Source organism: Phalaenopsis equestris, unplaced genomic scaffold (assembly GCF_001263595.1).
Source record: "Phalaenopsis equestris unplaced genomic scaffold, ASM126359v1 Scaffold000745, whole genome shotgun sequence".
Taxonomy (NCBI): domain Eukaryota; kingdom Viridiplantae; phylum Streptophyta; class Magnoliopsida; order Asparagales; family Orchidaceae; genus Phalaenopsis; species Phalaenopsis equestris.
The window spans coordinates 264485-285828 of record NW_018165185.1 but is presented as its reverse complement, the minus strand read 5'-3'; the positions used below and the strand labels follow the sequence as shown (position 1 = coordinate 285828).

Here is a 21344-nt window from a genome sequence, read left to right as displayed (position 1 = left end):
AACACATATATAAGTTACAAATTTTCTTAGATTAGAAGCCTGAGATAGGGCATAACCACATGGATCCTCTACTAACCTAGGGTTTTGGTGTCACAACCCGACCAAGAGCTTAAAATTAACCCAAGACGGATACAGAAGGTCTGGCGGTAGAGATCAAATTATTCTTTAACTAATATTTTAATAAATGAAAGACCCACTAAAAAATGAATTAAAGTAAAACAATTAAATTTTACCCATTTCTGATTGTCCACGTCTTCTATAGACATTTTTTTGCTATTATTAATTTTTTAATCAAATAAATTAAATCTAAAAAAATAGTTTAAAACAACTGTAAGCTAAACAGAGCTAGTGAATAGTCATACTCCTAAACTATATTAATTCAATGAGAGAAAAGACAATATGCATGCCAATTATATTGTGTAAAAATATCAGAGCATTTTGTCGTTCGTACTATCTATCTAACATGATCATTCAATGTTATTTTAGACAGTTATTGTAACACCCAAATTCCATAAGTTAGGTGAAGTTTGACCAATTTTAACAGTATCGCGTCCTTCGAAAGTCGATGGAATTATTTTTATAAAATTTTATGTGAGAAATCGATCAATTTGATATAAAGTAATGTATGTAAATTATGAATAGTTTGAGAGATATAAAAGTTTAAAGTTATAAGTATAATGAAATTAATTAATCCTTAATTAATTTCTAATCCCTCAATCCTGCAGCACTGTAGCTAATTGACCCATGCATGCTTGCCATTTTGTTCGGTCGAATAAGGCTTTCGTAAGCTCTGTTTCTCCTTCCCTTCACCAGAATTTCCCTTCTCCTCTTCTCTCTCATAAGTTTCCCCTCCTTCACGGCTACAGCGACTCGGCAAGCGTCTGCGACCATTGCTACAGTGCAAGGGCGAGCATGCGTGGCTCGGGCAGCGCACAACGAAACCCCAGCTCTTGTTTTAGGCTTCTGGGCCAAATTCGAAAGGTACAAAACTAATTTTAGCGACATTTGAGACTTTCATTTCCTTTCTCTTTCATTTTGAAGTTTGCTTCTTTTTTCATGCATTTCTTCGCGTTTCTGGTAGCCGCCAGAGGTGCTGAACTTGTGTCGGAAGCGTTAAAGGTGGTTTGCGACCTTCCGTACGAGCTTTAGCACGAAATCAACGAAGGAGAAGTAAGTTTTGAGGTGTTAAGAAGAGTTGGGGAGAAGAATAGGCAATTTCGAAAAAAACAAATAAATCTCGAGGATTTTATTTGAGGTATGTTTTGGGCATAAAAGTTATGTTTTGGGTTAATGCGTGTTATGAGCCAAATTTTATGAAACCCTATGTTGCATGTGAACCTTAAGTTGTTTATAGGAGGTAGTGAGCTCGGGACGAGCGAGTAGGCACTCGTCGTAGGGCTGTTCCATCAAGTCAGATGAAATAATCTTGTGTTAATTTAAGAGAAATAATCTTCTATAGGTTTTCATGTGATTAAAGTTCGATACTGATGCATTTAGAAATTCTTGCATATTGTGGATGTGCACGGTGCACCTGCAAGTGGATGTATTAATGCATGTTGACTTTCAGATTGGAGCAACGAACACCGTTGCGAGTAGCCAGGTGTGATTTGTACAGTTTTGCACTGTATTGTTTTGGGAGCCGTACAGATTTTTTGTGTATGTATTTAATTTATATTGGATTTAATAGCTTTGTATAGTTTATATGTTTTGAGAATATGATTTTTTCGCGTTTTCGAGATTATGTATAAATGAGTTATGAAATGCAATGTATCACATATGTTTGCGACAATTTAGTTAGATTAGTTCATTACCCATAGAGTCATAATTCTGCATGTCAGGACGAATATTGATGAGAATTTAGTCTGACCGAATTGTTTATCTTTGTCGCACCTCAGCCGACCCTTAAAGGGGGGTCAGTTGGGGTGTGACATAAAGTGATATCTGACATTGGCTATTGTTTGAAGAGAAAGCGTGTTTGATTTAGAAGAAGTACGATAAAATTAAATATGAATTGATTTATACGGAGCTGTCTGTGGATGAATATGGGGTGGGTATTCCATACAACTTAAGGTATCATGCATGCACAACACAATTATATTATAAATTGCATTTCAATAATAGATTGTGCCAATATGGATGAACATGTTTGAAGAAGAATTAGGAAGTACTAAGGGCTAGTCTTGTAAGCCAAGTATAGAGCAAGAAATAAGATCTAATTATTTGTTGGGCAGAAATGATAATTAGAACAAAACAAATGAAGAAATTAGAGCAGTTGAGCTACAGGACATTGTGTAATTGGTGTCGCAAGTGGTCGATTAAATGACTGCTATTGAAAGATCCTCCACCAATATTGAGCCCATATTTGAAATTGGGGTAAGTAGATTGACACTTGAAGATATTATAATCTTTCAAGCCACTTGCATTCAAGGGTGCCGTGGCCCCACAGTTGTTGAAGATTGGCTATTGAAGATCGAAAAAATTCTGGATAGTATGATTTGTCTGTAAAATAGAAAAGTTGTACTAACTACTTTCTTGATAGAAGGCGAGGCAGAAAGGTGATGGAAGACGCATTATAGAGAAAAATTTTAGTTGACATTTTTTCCACAAATTCAGTGGGAAGAATTTTTTGAAGTCTCAAAAATTGGTTCATTCCGTCTTCAACCAGATTAACACTTTAAGATAATTTATTCAGTCTAACTCAGGGGTCCAAGACAGTTATGCAATATGAGGCAGAATTCACTTATCTTTTCAGATATGTATCTCATTATATAAACACCTAGAAGTAAAGTGTCACAAATTTCTGCGCAGTTTCATAGACTAGTTGAGGTTGACTTAGCGACATTTGAAATCAATGATTTCTCAATACTTATTGAAAGATTTCAGAGAATTGAAAATGAGTTGACCTTTTCCAGTCGGCAATGACAATCTCAGGCAAGCTAAAGAAAAGTCTTTAGCAAAAGAGAAAAAATTCAAAGCAAGAGAATTAAATCAAAAGATAAGCAAAGACAACCCCAAGCAGTGTTTAATGGGAGAAGGTGTTATAAATGTGGATAATTAGGACACATCTTTAGATGGACTGCCTTACCTTAAAAAAAAAAAAAAAGAGAGAGCGGACCACTGATAATTCAAGGATAGGGATAACCTAAGAAATTTTTGGAAGACAAGCGGTTTTGCAAAACTCAATTTCTAGAAAAGCTTTCTACTTAAACAAAGGGTGAAACTTCAGAGTGTAGAAGCGAGCAACCAGTAAAAGGTCGAATTTTTACAATTACCCCACAAGAAGCTAAAGAATCTGAAGAAGTGGCTACATTTACGCTCCTAAGTCATGACTAGCTTGACATCGCTCCATTTGATTCAGGTGCATCTCATTCTTCTATTTCTAGTAAGTTTGCTTCCAGTTTACTTGTTGATATTATGCTTTTTATTCATGTTCTGTGTGTTGTTATGATCTCAGGAAGTGATTTTTATGTCAACAGAAAATGAATAGTCCATGTAGATGTTCATGATAAGAGGTTGCCAACATAGTTGATTATCATACAAATTTTGACGTTCAATCATATTGAGGATAAATTAGTTGGTAAATCATTTTGTTGCAATCAAATGCTGGAAAAGACGGGTCAAACTGAAATCACCTGATGAAAAATCATTCTATATCATATGCATAATCTTCCCTGATTAGCGCTATGAAAGTGGGAAAATATTTGCGAAGTGGTGGACTGGTATTTTTGGCCAAATTAGAAGTGCTGAATAAAGTTGTACATGAATTGAAGAACATCCCAGTGGTTTCAAAATTTTCGGATGTATTTATCGGAGAATTGTCAGGGCCACCACCTGAACGAGAAGTTAAGTTTTGTATTAATGAAAATCTAGGGACATTTGCAATATTCAAGTATTTGTACAGGATGACTCTGAAGGATTTCACCTTGGAGTGCTCGAGTATTGTTTGTCAAGAAGAAAAACGGATCCATGTGGTTATGTATTGATTATAGAGAGTTGAACATGGTGAACAAATGTCGTTTTGCCCATCTATTTGATCAATAAGAAGGCGCTATTATATTTTTCTTTTCTTCTTCATATAAGAATCTATTTATTTGTTATTTTTAGATTTTATTGCAGTTTTTGCTGTGTTTATTTTTAGATTTCCTGTGTGGATTCCTTTTCCCTTTTGTAGGGTTGTATTTGAGGAGGGGGTGGTGCTCCGACTGTATCCTACTCTGACATGGTGATTGTATCATCCCTTTTATCATTCCTAACTTTTCTCCTCCACTTCCTTTAGCCGCCGACCACCCCAACAGCTTCCCCTAGCACTGCCGACCCTCCTTTTTGCTGCAGCAACTTGCTGTCCAGCCTCTTAGGTCCCTTCCGATAGCCAACCGACACCCCTAGAGTAGCCCACCTTATTGTCCGAGCCTCTGTCCTCCCAACCAACATCTCCTCTATTCTTTCCAGCACTCCCAATTGACTGCTCCTCACCCCACTTTCGTTGCTCTTGCTGTCCAACACCTTCTAGCCACAAATTGCTTGTCGCCAGTCACCTACGACCCTTCATACTTGCTGTCCTCGCTCTCCTCGCAATTTTGCACCTTTCCCTCATTGCCATTAGCACTCCCTTGCTGCCACTACCCTTGCCAACCATCTCGAACCACCTAGTCAACCTCCATTGCCTTTGAAATAAACCTTAGAGGTGTTTTTCTGTGTCGTTTATATTTTGTGTTGCAAACCTCTCTCTACATTAATAAAAGCTTGTTTTGAGTATTTCATTGCTTTTCCCTATTTGGTTCCAGTATCATTTTGTGTTAGAGCTAACTCAACCCCAAGCTCTATCCTAGGGTTCCGTAGCATCCGCCATAAACCAAAACTTTCATTCTTACCACCAGATTTTCTTTTTTATTCCCTAATCTCTAGCCAAGCCATCATTGAGATAAATACCTGAGCCTTCATGGTAGGAGATACGACGAGAGATCCACCTATTTCGGCGGTGGATTACGAACATGGAAGATGAAGTCCAGTGGGCGGATACCCTCAATCGTGATCCGATATGTCGAAGGGGGAATGAGAAGATATGAAGATGAAGCGGGAAACACATCGCCAGTTCTTACCACTTACTGCTGCCAAAAATTGCAAATTCTAGCTTCTAAAGTGTAGGGATTGCATCACCAAGTGACCCCTCTTGTTACCATCCAACGAATCCAATCCGCAAATCTGTCACAGCCAGAAAATATTGCAGTGGACACATTGAAGCATAATTCACAATGAGGGGAGTGATCTACTTCACTAAGCAGGGTGCCATTGAAGAGTTGGGTAAAGACATCACAGACAATGAAAACGGTGATGACATAAATGAGGAAAACTTATTTCGAGTTGAGTGCAATATACACTTAGTCTTAGCTGAGCACAAGCAGGAGACACCACTAATTCTAGTTGACCTCGAGATAGAGATTCTAGCTGAGGTAACAATCACGTCTCTTGGAGGTAGGAACCTGGATTGATTGATCATGGCACTGATAAATTGTTTCCCACTGTTTGAAGTGGTAAGTTGGCACCAATAAGCTGATGTTTTTTGTACTAATGACTCCAACAAAATTGAAGTGCATTGTGATTTAGATTAGGGTTCAAGTTTTGATACATTGAAATGATAATTTGCATGAAACTCACATGCCTGGCTACATCAATCTAAAAGACAAGTTTCTGTGGGACAGGGAAGCGTACAAGACTTTCTGATCCACATTACGGTGCACAAACATTCCAGATTTTTAGTTTTGATTTGAAGGGCTACTGAAGCAAAGTAACGAATTCCAAAATAACAAAAACTGAAATAACATATTGTCTGGAACCCGTACTTCTCTAGTCTTTTTACAGCTAAAAATTTGAACAAAAACTACTTCCCACCTCATTTCCTATCAAGACAGTTATAGTAAGTATCTGAAAATATTTCATAACAATCCAATCTTAGAGAAGTACATTTTATTATTATTATTTTTTGTGGATAGTGTGATTTCAATGTTCATTGACGCCACTAAGAAATAATAGCCTTTTTCATTTATTTTCCTTAATCAAAACCATTATTAAAACACTAGTAATTCTAGCTCATGTCACTCCTTTCTTTATTTTCTTTTTGATATTAAACATTTTCATTAAAAAGCTTTCAGGCATTATGTTTTTCATTTGCTAGTCCAACTTCTTGTTATTTATTTATTTTTTGTTCATTTGCTTTTGAGGTAAGTAAAATTTAATATTTAAAATAGAGTTTCTGTGAACGTTTTTCCAGGACTGTAAGTTATTGCTGATATACATCCTCTTCTTCACAGTGATGCAATAATTTTTTAAAATTGATTTTTTGTTGTATTTTACAGGCAGGATATGTTGGTGAAGATGTTGAGTCAATATTACATAAATTGCTAACGGTAGGTACCAAATTTCTGTAATGTATGCGCTAAATATTCTCTAATGGAATTTTTTTCTTGCTCCTTTTTGAGGCAAAATATGTTATCTAGATAAAGATATGTGTATAATAAGAGCTTTTATCATGAAATACCATAGCAGAAAGAAAAACACAGCAACATAAAATCTGACTATTCATTTTTATTGTTTAGTTTGAAGCCTAATAAGCAAAGTTGAGTGGCAATAAATTTTCTTCTAATTTCTTCCCCTTCTCATTTAAAGGACAATTTTTTATCTGCTCAAGTTTCAATAATCTTAATGCTCCAGTCAGAATAATAAACTATTAATTGTCATTCTATTCACAATTAGGATAAAGGATAGCGTTTCAAGAACTTGCGGAGTATCCTTAGTAATAACATCGATAATTGATGAAGTGATAAACACCAAAAAGTTAACAGAAGGAGGAACATCAGTCCCCATCTCTAGTAGTGGATTTGATCCTGGCTTCGAATTTCAAGTACACACCTAAAAAGATGAGGGGAGATCTTATACTAAACTAGAAGATCATTATGAGCACCAGGTGGAAAGAACTGCAACTAAAATATATATTTCCATAGCTCAGGAGGAATTTTGAAGCATATAGAAAACTTATGCTTAAAAATATGAAAATAGGAGCAATATGAAGAAGTATTTTCAAATTCCGTATTTTGTCAATATCCAGATGATGTCCCAATTCATATCTCCTTATGAAAAATGACCATTATGTCCAGTTCCATGAAGACTAGCAACAGAAGCTTTAGTAAATCGATTGTAGTTTTCACTTATAATGCTTCTAAAAAATAGAAGCTAAGGAGAATAAGATAGATTAGTTGAAGTAATACACATGAAATCGTGGAAATGAAATCTAAATAGGAGTGATAGAAGATTCCATAGAGCTATCAAAATGAGGGATAATTTTTGCATGAATATCGTTAGACTATTGACATAATATAAGATTCATAAGAATGTAATTTCAAAAAGAAATTATGATGACACGGTGCAAACGTTTTAGATATCCTGGGTCTCATGTTCAAAGTGATGATTATATAGATGGGGGTGCTATGAGTAGAATTTAAGCTGGTTGGTTGAATTAATGGAATGCATCGGGCTTATTGTGTACTGCTTAGTGCCTGTTTGGGGCCGCTTATTACCGCGGTAGGCGTTCTGAAAACGCTCGGTAAGCGTTTGTTTCACGCGTACAAATGAAGGTACGAATTCGCTCGACGCAAGTTCTTCATTTTTCGCGGCCGCCCATCGGAGCCTGCTTTCCACGTTTCATTCCAGCTTATTACCCTTGGAGCCCTCGATCTCGTCCCCGAGCCCTTCTCCTCTTCGATCCCAGTCGCGATTTCTCCCAACCCATCCGGTTGCGGTCCAAGGCGGAGAACCCTCGATCATTCGTCTCTGATTCGATCACGATTCCTTCAGCTCTTGGCGACGAAGCTGTCCTACACTCGAACCGCAGGACCTTGGCATAGTTGTGCTTCGGCTCGTGATAATTGAATTACTGTTGGTTCTAGTATTATTTTGATTCTCTTTGCAAGTAAAGCTTGATGGTATTCATTTCCTAGCAAGAAGAAATTGAAATTTGCGCTGTCATAGTTTTGTGGATGTTCCATTTTATTGATTGTTGTTTTGTCTTTGATTGTTTGAGGTCGCATAGAATGGAGAAACAAAGGCTGCTGTGGGAGATAATTTATGTTTAAATTGTTTTGATAGTATTTTAAATCGTTCACACCTCTTTTATATATGGGAAATATATATACATCGTACATAACTTTTCAGTATTTATATATGTGGCATTTAAATGCAGATACACCTCATCCTTGACCCCTTCTATTTTTGATACCTAAAAGATTTTTGTGTCCTATATTAAACTTTGAGATGTATTGTGCATTTTATCTTGACACTATGACATGAAAATATGATGATTTGAAAGAAAGCAAAAATATTTCACCTAAATGAACTGTTTTGTAATGATTTGCGGGTTATGTTTTATCTATTTTTGTGCTCATATAGTTTTGTTGTAAACAACTTAACAAAATATGGGCAGAATGGTCATTTATCCTACAACAGCTGTCAGTAAGCTGTTCTGAATAAGTTGCCCCAAACAACAAACCAACTTATTCTGATAATCTACAGATTATCAGATTATCTGATTATCAGAATAATCTGCTTATCAGTAGATTATAATAATCAACAGCTGCCCCAAACAAGCCCTTAGACTTGAAGTAAAATTTTATAAGAGTGGTGAGACCTGTAATGCTTTATGGCGCAGAATGTTGAAGAGAAGCATAAAACAAATTAAGTGTTGCTAGATGTGAATGCTTAGGTCGATGAGTAGTTTGACACTTAGAGACAAAATTTGAAACGAATATCCGTGCAAGGGTTGGTGTAGCTTCAGTGGAGTGTTGGTGTAGCTTCAGTGGCAAACAAGATTAGATGGATTCCTCTTAGATTTTTGGTCACATTAAATGTCTACCATCTGATGATCCAGTTAGGAAGGATAGTAGATGTGTTAGATTCGACTAATGTTAAGAAAGACAGAGGTAGACTTAAAAAAATTTGGGCGTATTGTATAAAAATTGATCTTAATTTATTAGAATTAAATGAAAACTTGACGCTGAATAAGACACAATGGAGAAAACTGATTCATATAGCCGACCCCACTTAGTGGGATAAAAACTTGTTGTTGCTGTTGACAACATTTGTGAGTGAATGAGCTTAATAGAGTAGTGACTAATTAGTTCAAACTAAGAACTTGCGAATTACCTCCCTGCTTAATTGATCCATGAAAATTTGCCAATAAGTGCGGGTGGGAGGCTTGACAAGCACATATGTTTTCTCATTGAAAAAAAAGGAAAGCTTGTTTGCCTTGTAAAGTTGAAAGCTAGTCATGTTGGTGTGTTGTTGAATTATGATGAAAGAAAAGTGGACGAGTGTTGCGTAGAGAAGGAAAGAATTTCATTGCATTCAAACCATGAACTACAAAAAAATAATTGCAAACAAGCATGGAAGTTGAGATAAGGATGCTCAATGATCAGAGAGGAATAAGAAAAGATGCCTCCAAACTATTTTGGGTCACCTAAGAATTAGGTGGCGACCTCACATGAGGGTTAGACAAGATCTTGGGAGAAGTCATTGTAGGAGAATGTGTGATAAGAAGCGCTCTGATGAAATAGGCAATGTGGAAGAACCTTTACCAATTTGCAATGGAAGGGGCTGAATGCAGCCACCTTCGACGAGAGAGAAGATAAGGTTTCTTGATAAGGGATGCCTTAGGTACTATATAGATTGAGAGCTGGCGGGATGCTGACATGTCGATGCATGAGGAGGTATCACAAAAACAACTGGCAAAATTAAGAGCCAAAATCGGTGTTAGGCCGCTACAGGAAGGAATTACGAAGGGCATGGAAGGAGATGCCAATTCGGATGGCACACTGAATAAAACCACATAGAAATGAACCATGTGTGGATGAGACATACATTAGTGTGGTCGTAAGTGACACGTTAGAAGGATGATGTTTCCACCCAACCCTTGCTACGTGAATGACATCAATATGCCATCATCTCTGATTAGATTTCTGCACATGAAAATCTTCTTGTGCGAACACATCTAATGTTTGTCTCCATGTGCGAATGACTGCATAAACCAAAGTTTAAGTTTCCCTAAGTTATGTGTGTAAACTAAAAAAAATAGGTGCTGTTCGAAAACAAATACGTCATGTGCCGGGATTTCAGTATAAGACTTTTGTTTCTCTTATTCTTTTGACCGAGCGTAAAAGAAAGCCGGAGGGAGCGAGAGAAAGGGAGAGCGTGAAAGATAGAGGTATAAGAAGAAGCAGCGACAGAAGGAGAAGAAACAGCGACAAAAGGAGAAGAAGCCGCGACAGAAGGAGAAGGAGATGAAGAAGTAACGATAAAAGGAGAAGAAGCAATAACAAAAGCAGAAGTAGTGGAAGAAGGAGAAGTAGCAATAGAAGCAGAAGATTTGTCTGCGCGGAACGAAGCCGAGGGAGATGTGGAAGACATTTTGTAAGAAGGAAGATGACATCTTGTTCAGTTGCTTATAAGGTGGGGTAGCATCATCTTTGCGTGAGCAGCGAGTGTCACGACTCGATCTGGAGCTTCAAATTAACTAAGATGGGTACAGACGGTCGAACGGTGAGAATTAATTTTTTTCTATTTATTTTTTATTACTAGCTATTAACAAATGAAAGAGCAACCAATGAAATTAAATTAAAACTGTACAATTAAATTTACCTCATTACAAGTTGTTAGCATATTTTATAAATATTTTATCTTCTATAGTTCATGTTTTAATCAATTAAGTACACATAAAAAAGTTAGTTTAAAATAACAGTGAGCTAAACAAATCTAGTAAATACTCGTACTCTTAAACCAAAATAATGCAATAACAAAGAAGACAATATGTATATCAGTTCAGCTTTATATAAATCAATCTAAAACATGTGAAGAGTTGTACTATCTGATATGATCATTCAGTGAAATTCTAAACACTCACTATGTCTTACTATGTCGTTGACATGTAAATATCTTTTTAATCTATATGCATCCGTCAATGAGCACCATTTAAATTTGTATCATTTAAAATACTTCAATGTCAATATTTTTTTCATTTATGTGTACGATTACCTTAGCGTTTTACCGCTAGTACTATAAATAAGTAACTCCATCATAGTTAAGTTTGCACATGCAAGCATACTATGAAAATTATTATTTAATAATGATTATTTCATTCTCATTTGCATAACAATCAATATACTTATATAAAATTCAATATTAATGATAAATTTATTAGGACACTAAGTGCACATTATTCCTGCAATATGTATAAAACTTCAATAGACTCATAAATCATGAGTTTATAGTGATTTCAATATAACTAGTGTCAGTAACAGTAAATGTATTTGGTCTAAAAGAAACAAAATATTGTCATAATATAAGAATATGAGTGCTCACCTCAATATCGTATGACTTGCTTTATAAAATTTCCAATCTTTTGTTTTAACTACTTTAATTGGTACCTAAAAAATATTTGAATGCTTAAGTGCTCATTTATGCATATATTTATGGTAAATTAGTCGATTTATATATACTAATCCATACAAATACTAACATGTAAACTTTTGTTTATTTTATATTTATCTTTATTTATATTATACATATCTCTCTTTGTGTGTGTATTACTTATGACGTAGTTACAATAATTCTAAATTAAAAATTGTCCTTAAACTTACCTCACTTAATCTTCAATTTAATTAAACCTATCATTAACAATTAATAATTAAACATGTATATGAAATTCATAATTTATCATTTTTAAAGCATTTACCTCGCTCTATTGAGTCACAGATGCCTGCTCTTCTCCTTTTCTCCTTTGAGCACGACAATTCTTTCTCAGACTATGGCTCAATTCGATACAACACTAGGTCACCCGCTTGCAATGCCTCACCTACTCTATTCTTCCTCTCTTCTTCGTACATGGTGCTTGCGCCCCTCTTCCTGTGATTTCTTGCACCCATTGCCTAGGGTTTGGCTGGCTTCTTCTTCCTTTGCATACAAGCACAACATTGTTGCCAATTTGCTCGACGACACCTCCTCTCGCACCAAACCGTGGGTTCTTACGCTCGTACGTGCGGCCTCCACACTTAGGTAAGAGAATTGCTCGACTCCTATTCCTCTTCTCTCTCGTCCGTTCTCTCCTCTATTCGTGTCACTTTATAGCTCGAAATTACTCTTTCGTGCTCGCTGCTCGTTCGCTTCATCTTCCTCTATTCAACTCCTTATCTTTGACTCCGCCGAGAAAACAAAACGAGGTCTCACAACTTATGAAGTCGAAACTAAAGGCTTACATGCATCATTGTCTGCATGCTTGATAAGAGACGAATCGAGTGGTTTTGGGTGGGTGAGCGAAGCTCGTGCCTTAGCTGAGGAAGGGGAGGAGGTCACGTGTTGGGATTTTGCAGGAAGGTCGATTCAAGCCCTAGTGAGAGAGAAGGTGAGGTCGAATTCGAGCATTCTCTGTGTGCGAAGGAAGGAAGAGGAGGCTTGCATGTGTCGGGGGCTTCAATACTTCGTGCGATAGGGGAAGAGTCGATGCTAAAGCCAGCGATCCTTGCTTCCTGACATCTGCAACTAGTGAGGAGCCGAACAAATCATTAAAGGCTAAGGTGAGAGTTTTAGCATATTTATTATATATTTAATGTGTATGTTTAATTATTAAAATATTAATAATATGTTTAATTAAATCAAAATTTTAAAAATATAATCGGGAGAGGTGATCGAGGAAGGAAAAATCAAATAAATTTAATTGTGATAAGTTCTACTTATGTGTTTTAATTTAGAAGGTATGTTCATACCTAAAATAATTTGTAATTGAGACATATTTTAGGATTTTGAGAATAATTATAGAATTAAGATGATTAAGAGAGATTAGAAAATTAACATAATGTTATATTATTTCTTTATAGACACTAAATAGAGAAGAAAATCAAAGATCAAGTGTTTTCAAGAATCATCAAATGAGATCGAGGTGAGTATTTTTCTGAATTACAATAGTATTTATTACTTCTAGTTGTATTTTTATTTCAATATTTCACGCTTTATGTTATCTATTTCATTGAGGCTTAGATTAGAATTGACTCATCATATTATTTTGTATAAAACATGCATATTAGCAATTATGTATGAATAGTTACATTATAGTTTTCCTAAGAAGAGGTTATATGACTACATGATATTTAGATTCCAGTAAAGGTGCATATATTTGTTTTTTACATAATTTATAAATTTAGTAAGATTGCATTTATTCATTAGTAGATAAGGGTAAAATGTTTCAATAGAAAAGAATGTATGATATGAATATTTGTATGTGCGTACTAAGAGAAAAAGTTCTTTCTCTTATGGTAGGTAGGAGACTCCAGTGTATCACTGCGCATAGATGTGATCTTACCACCTTAAGCAATTATGGTGTTTAGATCGCCAATCGTTTGACCGACGGTAAAATATCAACTAGGGGCGATTGCACACCTTTCAACCTCAGACAATCGAATAATTTAGATCACGGACTGTTGTGCCAATAAGATAATATCTATTAGGGGTTAGATTATATATTTGACGGTGAGTTTAGGACAAAAATGAATGTTAATAGCATGAAGTAAAAAATAAAGTTAAAGATTAAACTTTGAAAAGTACACTTAAAGTTAATGCATATTAAAGTTTAAATTATTTTTGTTTTATAAATGTTGTGAACACATATATTAGATTATTAGAAGATCATCTATAGTGAAATATGAAAGACCATTTATATTGCTTTCTTGTCCTTGAGTTACTGTATTAGAAGGGTGATTGTTTTGTTGGGTTATTTTAGATAAGTCATTATGCTGTTTTAATAATTTTTCAGGTTCAAGCTTTTAAATAGGATAAATACTATGGGAGTTAATGTGTACAGAAGGCGAGAACAACAACTAGAAATATAAAATTTTTACTTGTTAATAAAATTGTTTTCCTTAGTTGCTCTTACATGAATATTTGAATATTAAACTGTTAGTGATAAAATTAGAATAATAGAAAACTTAATTGCACTGTCCGACCGTCTGTTCTCACATTAGTTAGTTCTAAGCCTTGGGCGGGGAAAATGGTATTAGAGCAATGTTTAGATCAAACAACATGAATCTTAATGAAAGAACCATTTGAATTATTGAATTATGTTATAAATAATAGAAATTAAAATTTTAGTCGAGTCTAATTAAATTTTTTTATTATTATTCTAGAAGTATGGAAAATCAGGAGGAAGAAGTTATAGATGATGTGGTAGAAATTGATATGCCTCAGAATTTTACAAACTAGTGTTGATGTATTTTTTGATACGATGAATGCTGTGACTTAGCTGATTAGAATTCGCAGTCTCAAGTTAGTAGCAATAGAAGAGAACTGATGGATATGTACTTGATGCTTTTCAAAATATGAAACCGCCTTTGTTTTTAGGAAGGCAGTGGAAGCTGAAAAACTGGTTATGAGGGTGGAGAAATTTATAGATAATATGACATGTTCATTAATGAGGAGAGCTACCCTTATTATATTTGCGTTTGAGAGAGAAGTTGAGTGATGTTGGCAAGGTCAATTACAGGAGAAATTTGGTAATTGACCGCTCGACCTAACACCCCTTGTTATAGTGGGACAAGCTTGTGAGAGGCTTTAGAGATTGATTTTTACCACTGTCAACTTGGAGATAAACATAACATAAATTTAGGTTGGTGCTGTGAGATCGATTAGTTATGCAATACAAAGCAAAGTATCTTATTCTGTCGAGATGTGTACCACAACTCGTTCCAAATGTATAGGAGAAATGACACATGTTTCTTTCTGGATTGAAGGTTTCAATCAAGTAATTATTAGTGCCACTTGTGATTGAAGATTATTTGTGATTGTGGAGAGGGCTACTCGGGTGAAAATTTATTTTCAGTAGACTTAGAAGTATTAAGATTTGCACAAGAGGAAGAACTTGAAAGAAGTAGCACCAACATTTCATTATGGATAGTCTAATGAGCAAAAGATAAAGTTATACACTGATGGAGTTATTAGTCAGATTAGCGGTAACAATATAAAGCTTTGTGTTAAGCGTGAGAAGTAACATCCCGATGAATGTCTATTCGGTTTAAAAATGTGTTACTTGTGCCGACAACCTGGACATCAGTTGAGGAATTGTACTAATTCTGCTCAAAGATCCACATCAAATTCTAACTCACGATGGGATTCAACTAAGAGAAATTTTAGTTGGGATCTACTTTTAGAAGTGGTCAGCAGAGGATGATAAATGCTAGTATAATAACTCATAATAACTCATATGAAGCAACCAAGGCAGAACATCCGACCAAGGCTCTATTCTCTAACTCTTTAGGACCTTGAAAAGCCTGTTGTTGTTGTTGTTAATGCTAGTATTGTTTGAGTGATTTGTCATTGGGATGTAATGTTAGTTATTTGCTCGAGTATCATTATGTACTTTCATTTTAGAAGTCGACTATTATGTTAGTTATGTTTATTGTGCTATAATTTAGTTGTTTTGGAGTGCCCACACCACACGACCATGACAATTGCTGCACGTGTTCAAATCGATCCAGACAAAATCATGATCAGGACTTCCTTAGCGCACGGTTCCCTCCTATTTGGAGCGGACCCACTTTTTTTACTAAAATTATTTATATGTTATTTTATGTGTTCTAGGTTAGATTTCGTTTTCAGATTTCTATTGTCGGTGTCGTTTTTTCTTGCTAGGATTGTATTCAAGAACATGTGGCGCTTTGGTTGTATCCTCTCAGAGGTGATGGTTATTTCCTCATGTTCGTTCCCTTTCATGCTCCCACTTGCTTTCTGCCACACGTGCCATACTTTCTTCTCCCTACTGCACCTTTCCCGCTCCTCTTTGCTTGCTGCCGCACCTTGCGACAACCTTCTGTTTGTTGTCCAACCGCCAAACCCGCCTCCCCCCTTGCTCCTGTGAAGCCTCCCTACCACCTTCCGCTCCTTGTTTCCAGTACCTTGATCTTAGCCCCACACCCTTGATCCCATCGTAGGGAGTCTTTTTTGTTTGTCATTGTTTTTCGATTTTCTAGTATTTTTGTTTATAATCCCCTTTGAATTTCAACAATAATATTTTCAGTTTGTTGCTATTTCTGGTTAACCGTAGTCCCATTTTAGGGTTTTCTAGCGTGCACTATGCCCAAATCACCTCCACTCCAAAAATTTTCTTTTCTATCCTCAAATACCCTAATCTTATTCTCAAATCCTAACCATGCCACCTAGGAGACCCCTATCGGAACCTAACTTAGCCGTGAAGATATACAACAACTGATCCTTCGATTTTAACAGTGACTTTCAGAGATTGATGAACCCAGTGGGAGATTACCCTTGATCATGATGTGGTGAGTCAAAGGGGAGAAAGGGATAGGGATTTTAATCTCTTCCATAAGGAGAACTTTAGTGATGAGGAAGACTGACGCTCCATAATTCATTATCAGTGGAGGCTGAGTGAGGGTGTAACATATGGAAGACACAGAGATTTTAGAATAAAAGTGGATCTATCAGGGTTCGATGGAGATATGTTTCCAAATAATTTTATCGAATGTTTGCAGTCAGTTAAATTTTCGAGTACAAGGTGGTACCAAAAGACTAGTGGGTGATGTCCACAACCATCAAATTGAAAAAGAGAGCTCTTTGTGATGGGAAAATTTACAGAGGCAAAGGAGAGAAGTAACAAAATTACCAGATGGGAGAAGATGACAGAGATGTAGAGGAAATACTCTTCTCCTCAGCATTGTCAAGATATGTTTTTGAGGCTCCATTACCTAAAACAAAGAAACTTATAAGTAGAAGAGTTCATGACACAATTTGACTACTTGCATATGATATGTGAGTTAGACGAGCCAGAGAAACATACAGTAGCTCGATATCTTTGGGGCGTGAAGCCAGCTTTCAACAACGTTGGGCAACTGCAACCTTTTTGGTCACTGAGAGAAGTCTATACCTTCGCCTTGAAGGTGGAGCAGAGGCAAAACAAACATTTACTATCATTCAGTCAACCTTCTACAGCTGCAGTTAATAGCAAAGGCATACCTGGAGTTGGGAAGGTCGGACAACGAAGTGAAAAGAGAAAACTGGGTGGTAAGAAGCTCGAAAAGAGTAATTTTCCCAATATAGTATCTGACAGGAGATGTTATAGGTGCCACGACTTTGAACACATAGCCTCCAAATGTCCCACAAGCCGAATTATTTCATTCATGGAGCAGGGCGTCTTCAAGGAAGTGAAAGAAGAGGAAGCCGAGGTGGACTCTGAGGAGGAACTTCAACTCAAGGGAGATGAGGGAGAAATGCTAGTCATAAGGAGAGTCGACAAAATGAGTCGAAGGACCATTCATGGCCGAGGCATAGTATTTTCTACACCAAGTGCGCCGTGAAAGGGAAGGCCTGCAATCTGATTATTGACGACGGATGCTATGAGACTGCAATATCCACTATGATGGTGAAGAAACTAGGGTTGACCACACATAAATATCCTTAATCCTATTCTCTTACCTGGGTGAAAAGGGGAAATGAAAAATGCGTGGATCATTAGTGTTTGGTTGAGTTTTCTATTGGAGATCAGCTATAAGATTAAGTGTGGTGTAACGTGATACCTATGAATAATTGTCATATTTTGTTAGGGAGACCATGACAGTTCGACTGCAGGACCTAGTATGACGAGTTAAAAAATTCTTATATTAAAAAAGGATGGAAGACTCATTATTCTTTTTCCCGTTAAGGACACGAGAGGAGTAGACAGCAAGAGGAGATGAGAGTCCCAACAACCATCCTCCTCGATACGAGAGGCTCTAGTGACAATGACTTTAGTCATACTGGAGGGGGGGGGCGAGGAGGAGATTGAGATATCGGTGCCCATATAACCTTTGCTTTGTGAATTTCAGGGCATGAATACCGACAACCTCCCTGAGGGATTGCCTCCATTGAGGTATATTCAGCAAACCATAGATCTCATCCCCCGATCAGCGTTGCCAAACCAACCTGCCTACATATTTAGACTTGCAGAGTGTGTGGAATTACAACATCAGGTCTAGGATCTCGTTGCATGTGGTTTGGTTAGAGAGTCTACCAACCCGTGTACTACCCCCCTTCTTGATGGTACCCAAGAAAGACTGATCGTGGAGGATGTGCATTGACAATCGGGCCATAGACAATATTACAATCAAATACAGGTTCCCTATACCTTGCCTGGACAATCTCTTGGATCATTTTCTTGGAGCCATTGTCTTTTCCTTGAAATGTGCATATTGCATTAACCAAATAAGAAAAAAGAACAAAGTGGTATAAAAGTGGGCCTAGCCCATCAAAACATTGGCGTTGTCAAAATAAAAAAAAAAGAAAAAGGAATTGTGAGCTATCAATATTTCTAACAAAAAAAAAACTAGTATGTATAGCCTTTTGAGCGCAAGTACGAGCCACTATAGTCCTTTTTCTACCTATATGCTGGAGTAAAACTTGTTTGAATGAAGTTACGAAAGAGAGATTCTCTGTGTCATATGGTCTTAGTCTTCAAGTGTTGGCAATCTTTGTTTACTGTGGCGAAGTAATGATGTTATGGTTATTACTTTCAATATTATAATCTTCGACTTCATATCATGGTTCCACATAATGTTTGATTGAAGAGATAGCTGCAAGTTCAACTTGAGTACTATCCTAATGCTGAATGGGATTTCCAGCCGCAAGAATAAGATCATCTTTCTCGTCTCGAATGACAATGCCAATGGCACCCTCATAAAAAGGAAGGAGGGTCCCATCTACATTAGTTTGTAGCGAACTTGCGGAGGTGGGGGAGGGCGCGGATGCACCGAACTGTGTTTTTTAAAAGCTTGGGGACTGAATATTGTCCCATTGCTAGCTGAAGGTTATGCATTGAGGTCAACACTTCCAAGTTGGTGAAGGCAGGATGGTAGGTGTGCCGTAGCCTCTTCCACGAGTCTTCACATTCCAAGCGTGCCAACATTGATAAATTGATTTGCAATAGATGATAAGATTCCCATTGTTCAAGTTGCCGAATTTAGAGAGTGAGAGAATGACTTACGTTGTGGGTATCACCAGATCTAGATGAGGCTAGGGGACGAGTGGAAGACCGCTTTCAAGACCAATGATGGATTATACAAGTAGATAGTCATGCCGTTTGGATTATGTAATACACCCGACATGTTCATGAGATTGATGAATCAATTGTTCCGAGCTCACATAAGGAAGTTCGTCGTGGTGTACTTTGATGATCTACTGATATACAACGGATCTAAGGAGAAACACTTCCAGCACCTGAGGTTGGCCTTCAAGGCTTTGTGGTTAGAGAAACTATATGCCCATCCAAATGGGTGTCACTTCCTGAAAACGCATGTATGCTATATTATGTCGAATGCAAGCATTCAGATGGATCCCACAAAAATTGTAACCGTTGTGAGTTTGATAGCCCCACAGTCCTTTACCGAGTTGAGACAGTTTTTGTGGTTGACACATTCTATATGCGTTTCATCAGGAGCTTAAGCACCATCACAACTCCTCGGACAAGTCTTTTGAAAAGGGAGAAATTTTAATGGGTGGATGCATCTCATACCAGTTTTGATACACTAAAGTAGAAGGCGACTTTGGCACCGGTATTGGCTTTATCAAAATTTAATCATTGGTTCGAGGTGGAGTGTGATGACTCCAATGTGGGGATCAAAGCAGTATTGAGCCAGGGAGGCCACCCCATATCATTACTCAGTTAGAAGTTTAATGTGCCCGAGAGGAAATATTCGAAGTACAACAAAGAGTTCTATTCGTTCGTGAGAGCTCTTAATCACTGGAGTGCCTACTTACTAATGAGCGAGTCAATCTTATTCATGGATCATGAGGCTCTGAAGTTCTTGAATAGTCACAATAAACTGCGACATGCACCATGGGTGGAGTTTTTAACATTGTTTCTATTCTTGCTTAAGCACAAGACGAGAAACTAGAATTGAGTAGCAGATGCACCAAGCCACTGTCATTTGTTGATCACTTTTATGCACACTCAAGTCGTAGGCTTAGAGGTAGTGGAGGAGTTGTACGAGACTGACGGAGATTTCAGAGTGATCTAGGAGCAGTGTCAGGAGAATCCTATTGAGCAGTAACTGAGAGTTGATGCTTACCTGTTCCACCAGAATAAGTTCTGTATTCGTAGATGTTCGCTGAGAGAGTCTATTTCAAGAGAGCAAATTGGAGGACTTGCAAGACACTTTAACATGGACAATTCTCTCACTCGTGAGAGAATACTTTTTTAGCCTCGACTGATGAGAGATGTGGATTGACACACCAGAAAATATAGGATTTATCATGTGACCAAAATTAGAGGGCAAAATGTAGGACTATACACTCCATTACTAGTACTGGAGGCCCTGTAGGTGGATGTTAGTATGGATTTTGTGGCGGGTCTTCTTAGGACACACCAAACAAGGATTCTGTGATGGGTGTAGTGGATAAATTTTTTAATATGACGCATTTTGTACCCTGCCACCGGACGCTAGATGCATTCCACGTCGCTGATTTGTACTTTAGAAAGGTCATGACTACACGGGATACCTGAGACCATCACTTCCGACAGAGATATTAAATTTTCGAGTCACTTTTGGAAGAACATATAGGGGAAGCTTGGCACTAAACTTCAGTTCAGTTCAACAACTCACTAACTGATGGATGGTTAGAAGAAGGCGGCGAACAAATGTCTTGGGAACCTTTTGAGGTGCTTTGTGAGAAAAAAATGTTTAGTGAGATTTGATTTTAGCCCACGCTAAATTTGCTTACAGCAGATCCGCGAGCCAGATCACAAGATGCACCCTTTTGAGATCGTGTAGTGGTGCAACCCCTCACTTCACTTGACTTAATATCAATTCTTCTAACATCAAAGATCATTGAGGATACAAAAGAGAGGGTGCAAGAGATTCAGAGGTTGTACGAAGATGTGGAAAAGGAGATCACCAAACAGGATCACAACTACCAGGCGCAGATAAATAAAATGAGGACGAAAGTGAACTTCCAAGAAAGGGAACTAGAGTGAATTAGGTTGAAGAAAGAAAAGTTACACTAAGAGGTTGAATCCTTTGGGAAGCTCAAGCATAGGGAAAATAGACCTTTTGGCATTTTCAAAAAGCTGAATGACAATGCTTACAAGATCGATCTGTTAGGGGACCACAATATTTTGACAACATTCAATTTAGCTGATTTGACTTCGTGCTATAAGGAACTGGAAGCTTTGACTTCGATAGATGAGGTCGAAGCGCCCCCAAGGGGGGGGGGGGGGGGGGGGGGAAGACCCAATGCGGGAGGAAGTAGCAATTGCCGCACGGGTTCGACTC

General features: G+C 37.2%; 1 protein-coding gene across 4 annotated transcripts in view; it reads left to right on the top strand.

Annotated features, from left to right (window-relative positions):
• The window catches only part of LOC110030630 (CLP protease regulatory subunit CLPX3, mitochondrial-like), a 76240-nt gene that overhangs the window by 12807 nt on the left and 42089 nt on the right, over positions 1-21344 (top strand). For all 4 annotated transcript variants that reach the window (XM_020733436.1, XM_020733438.1, XM_020733437.1 and 1 more), the window contains exon 5: positions 6354-6404. In XM_020733436.1, the coding sequence (XP_020589095.1) occupies positions 6354-6404 (51 nt within the window). The remainder of the gene's footprint in view (positions 1-6353; positions 6405-21344) is intronic.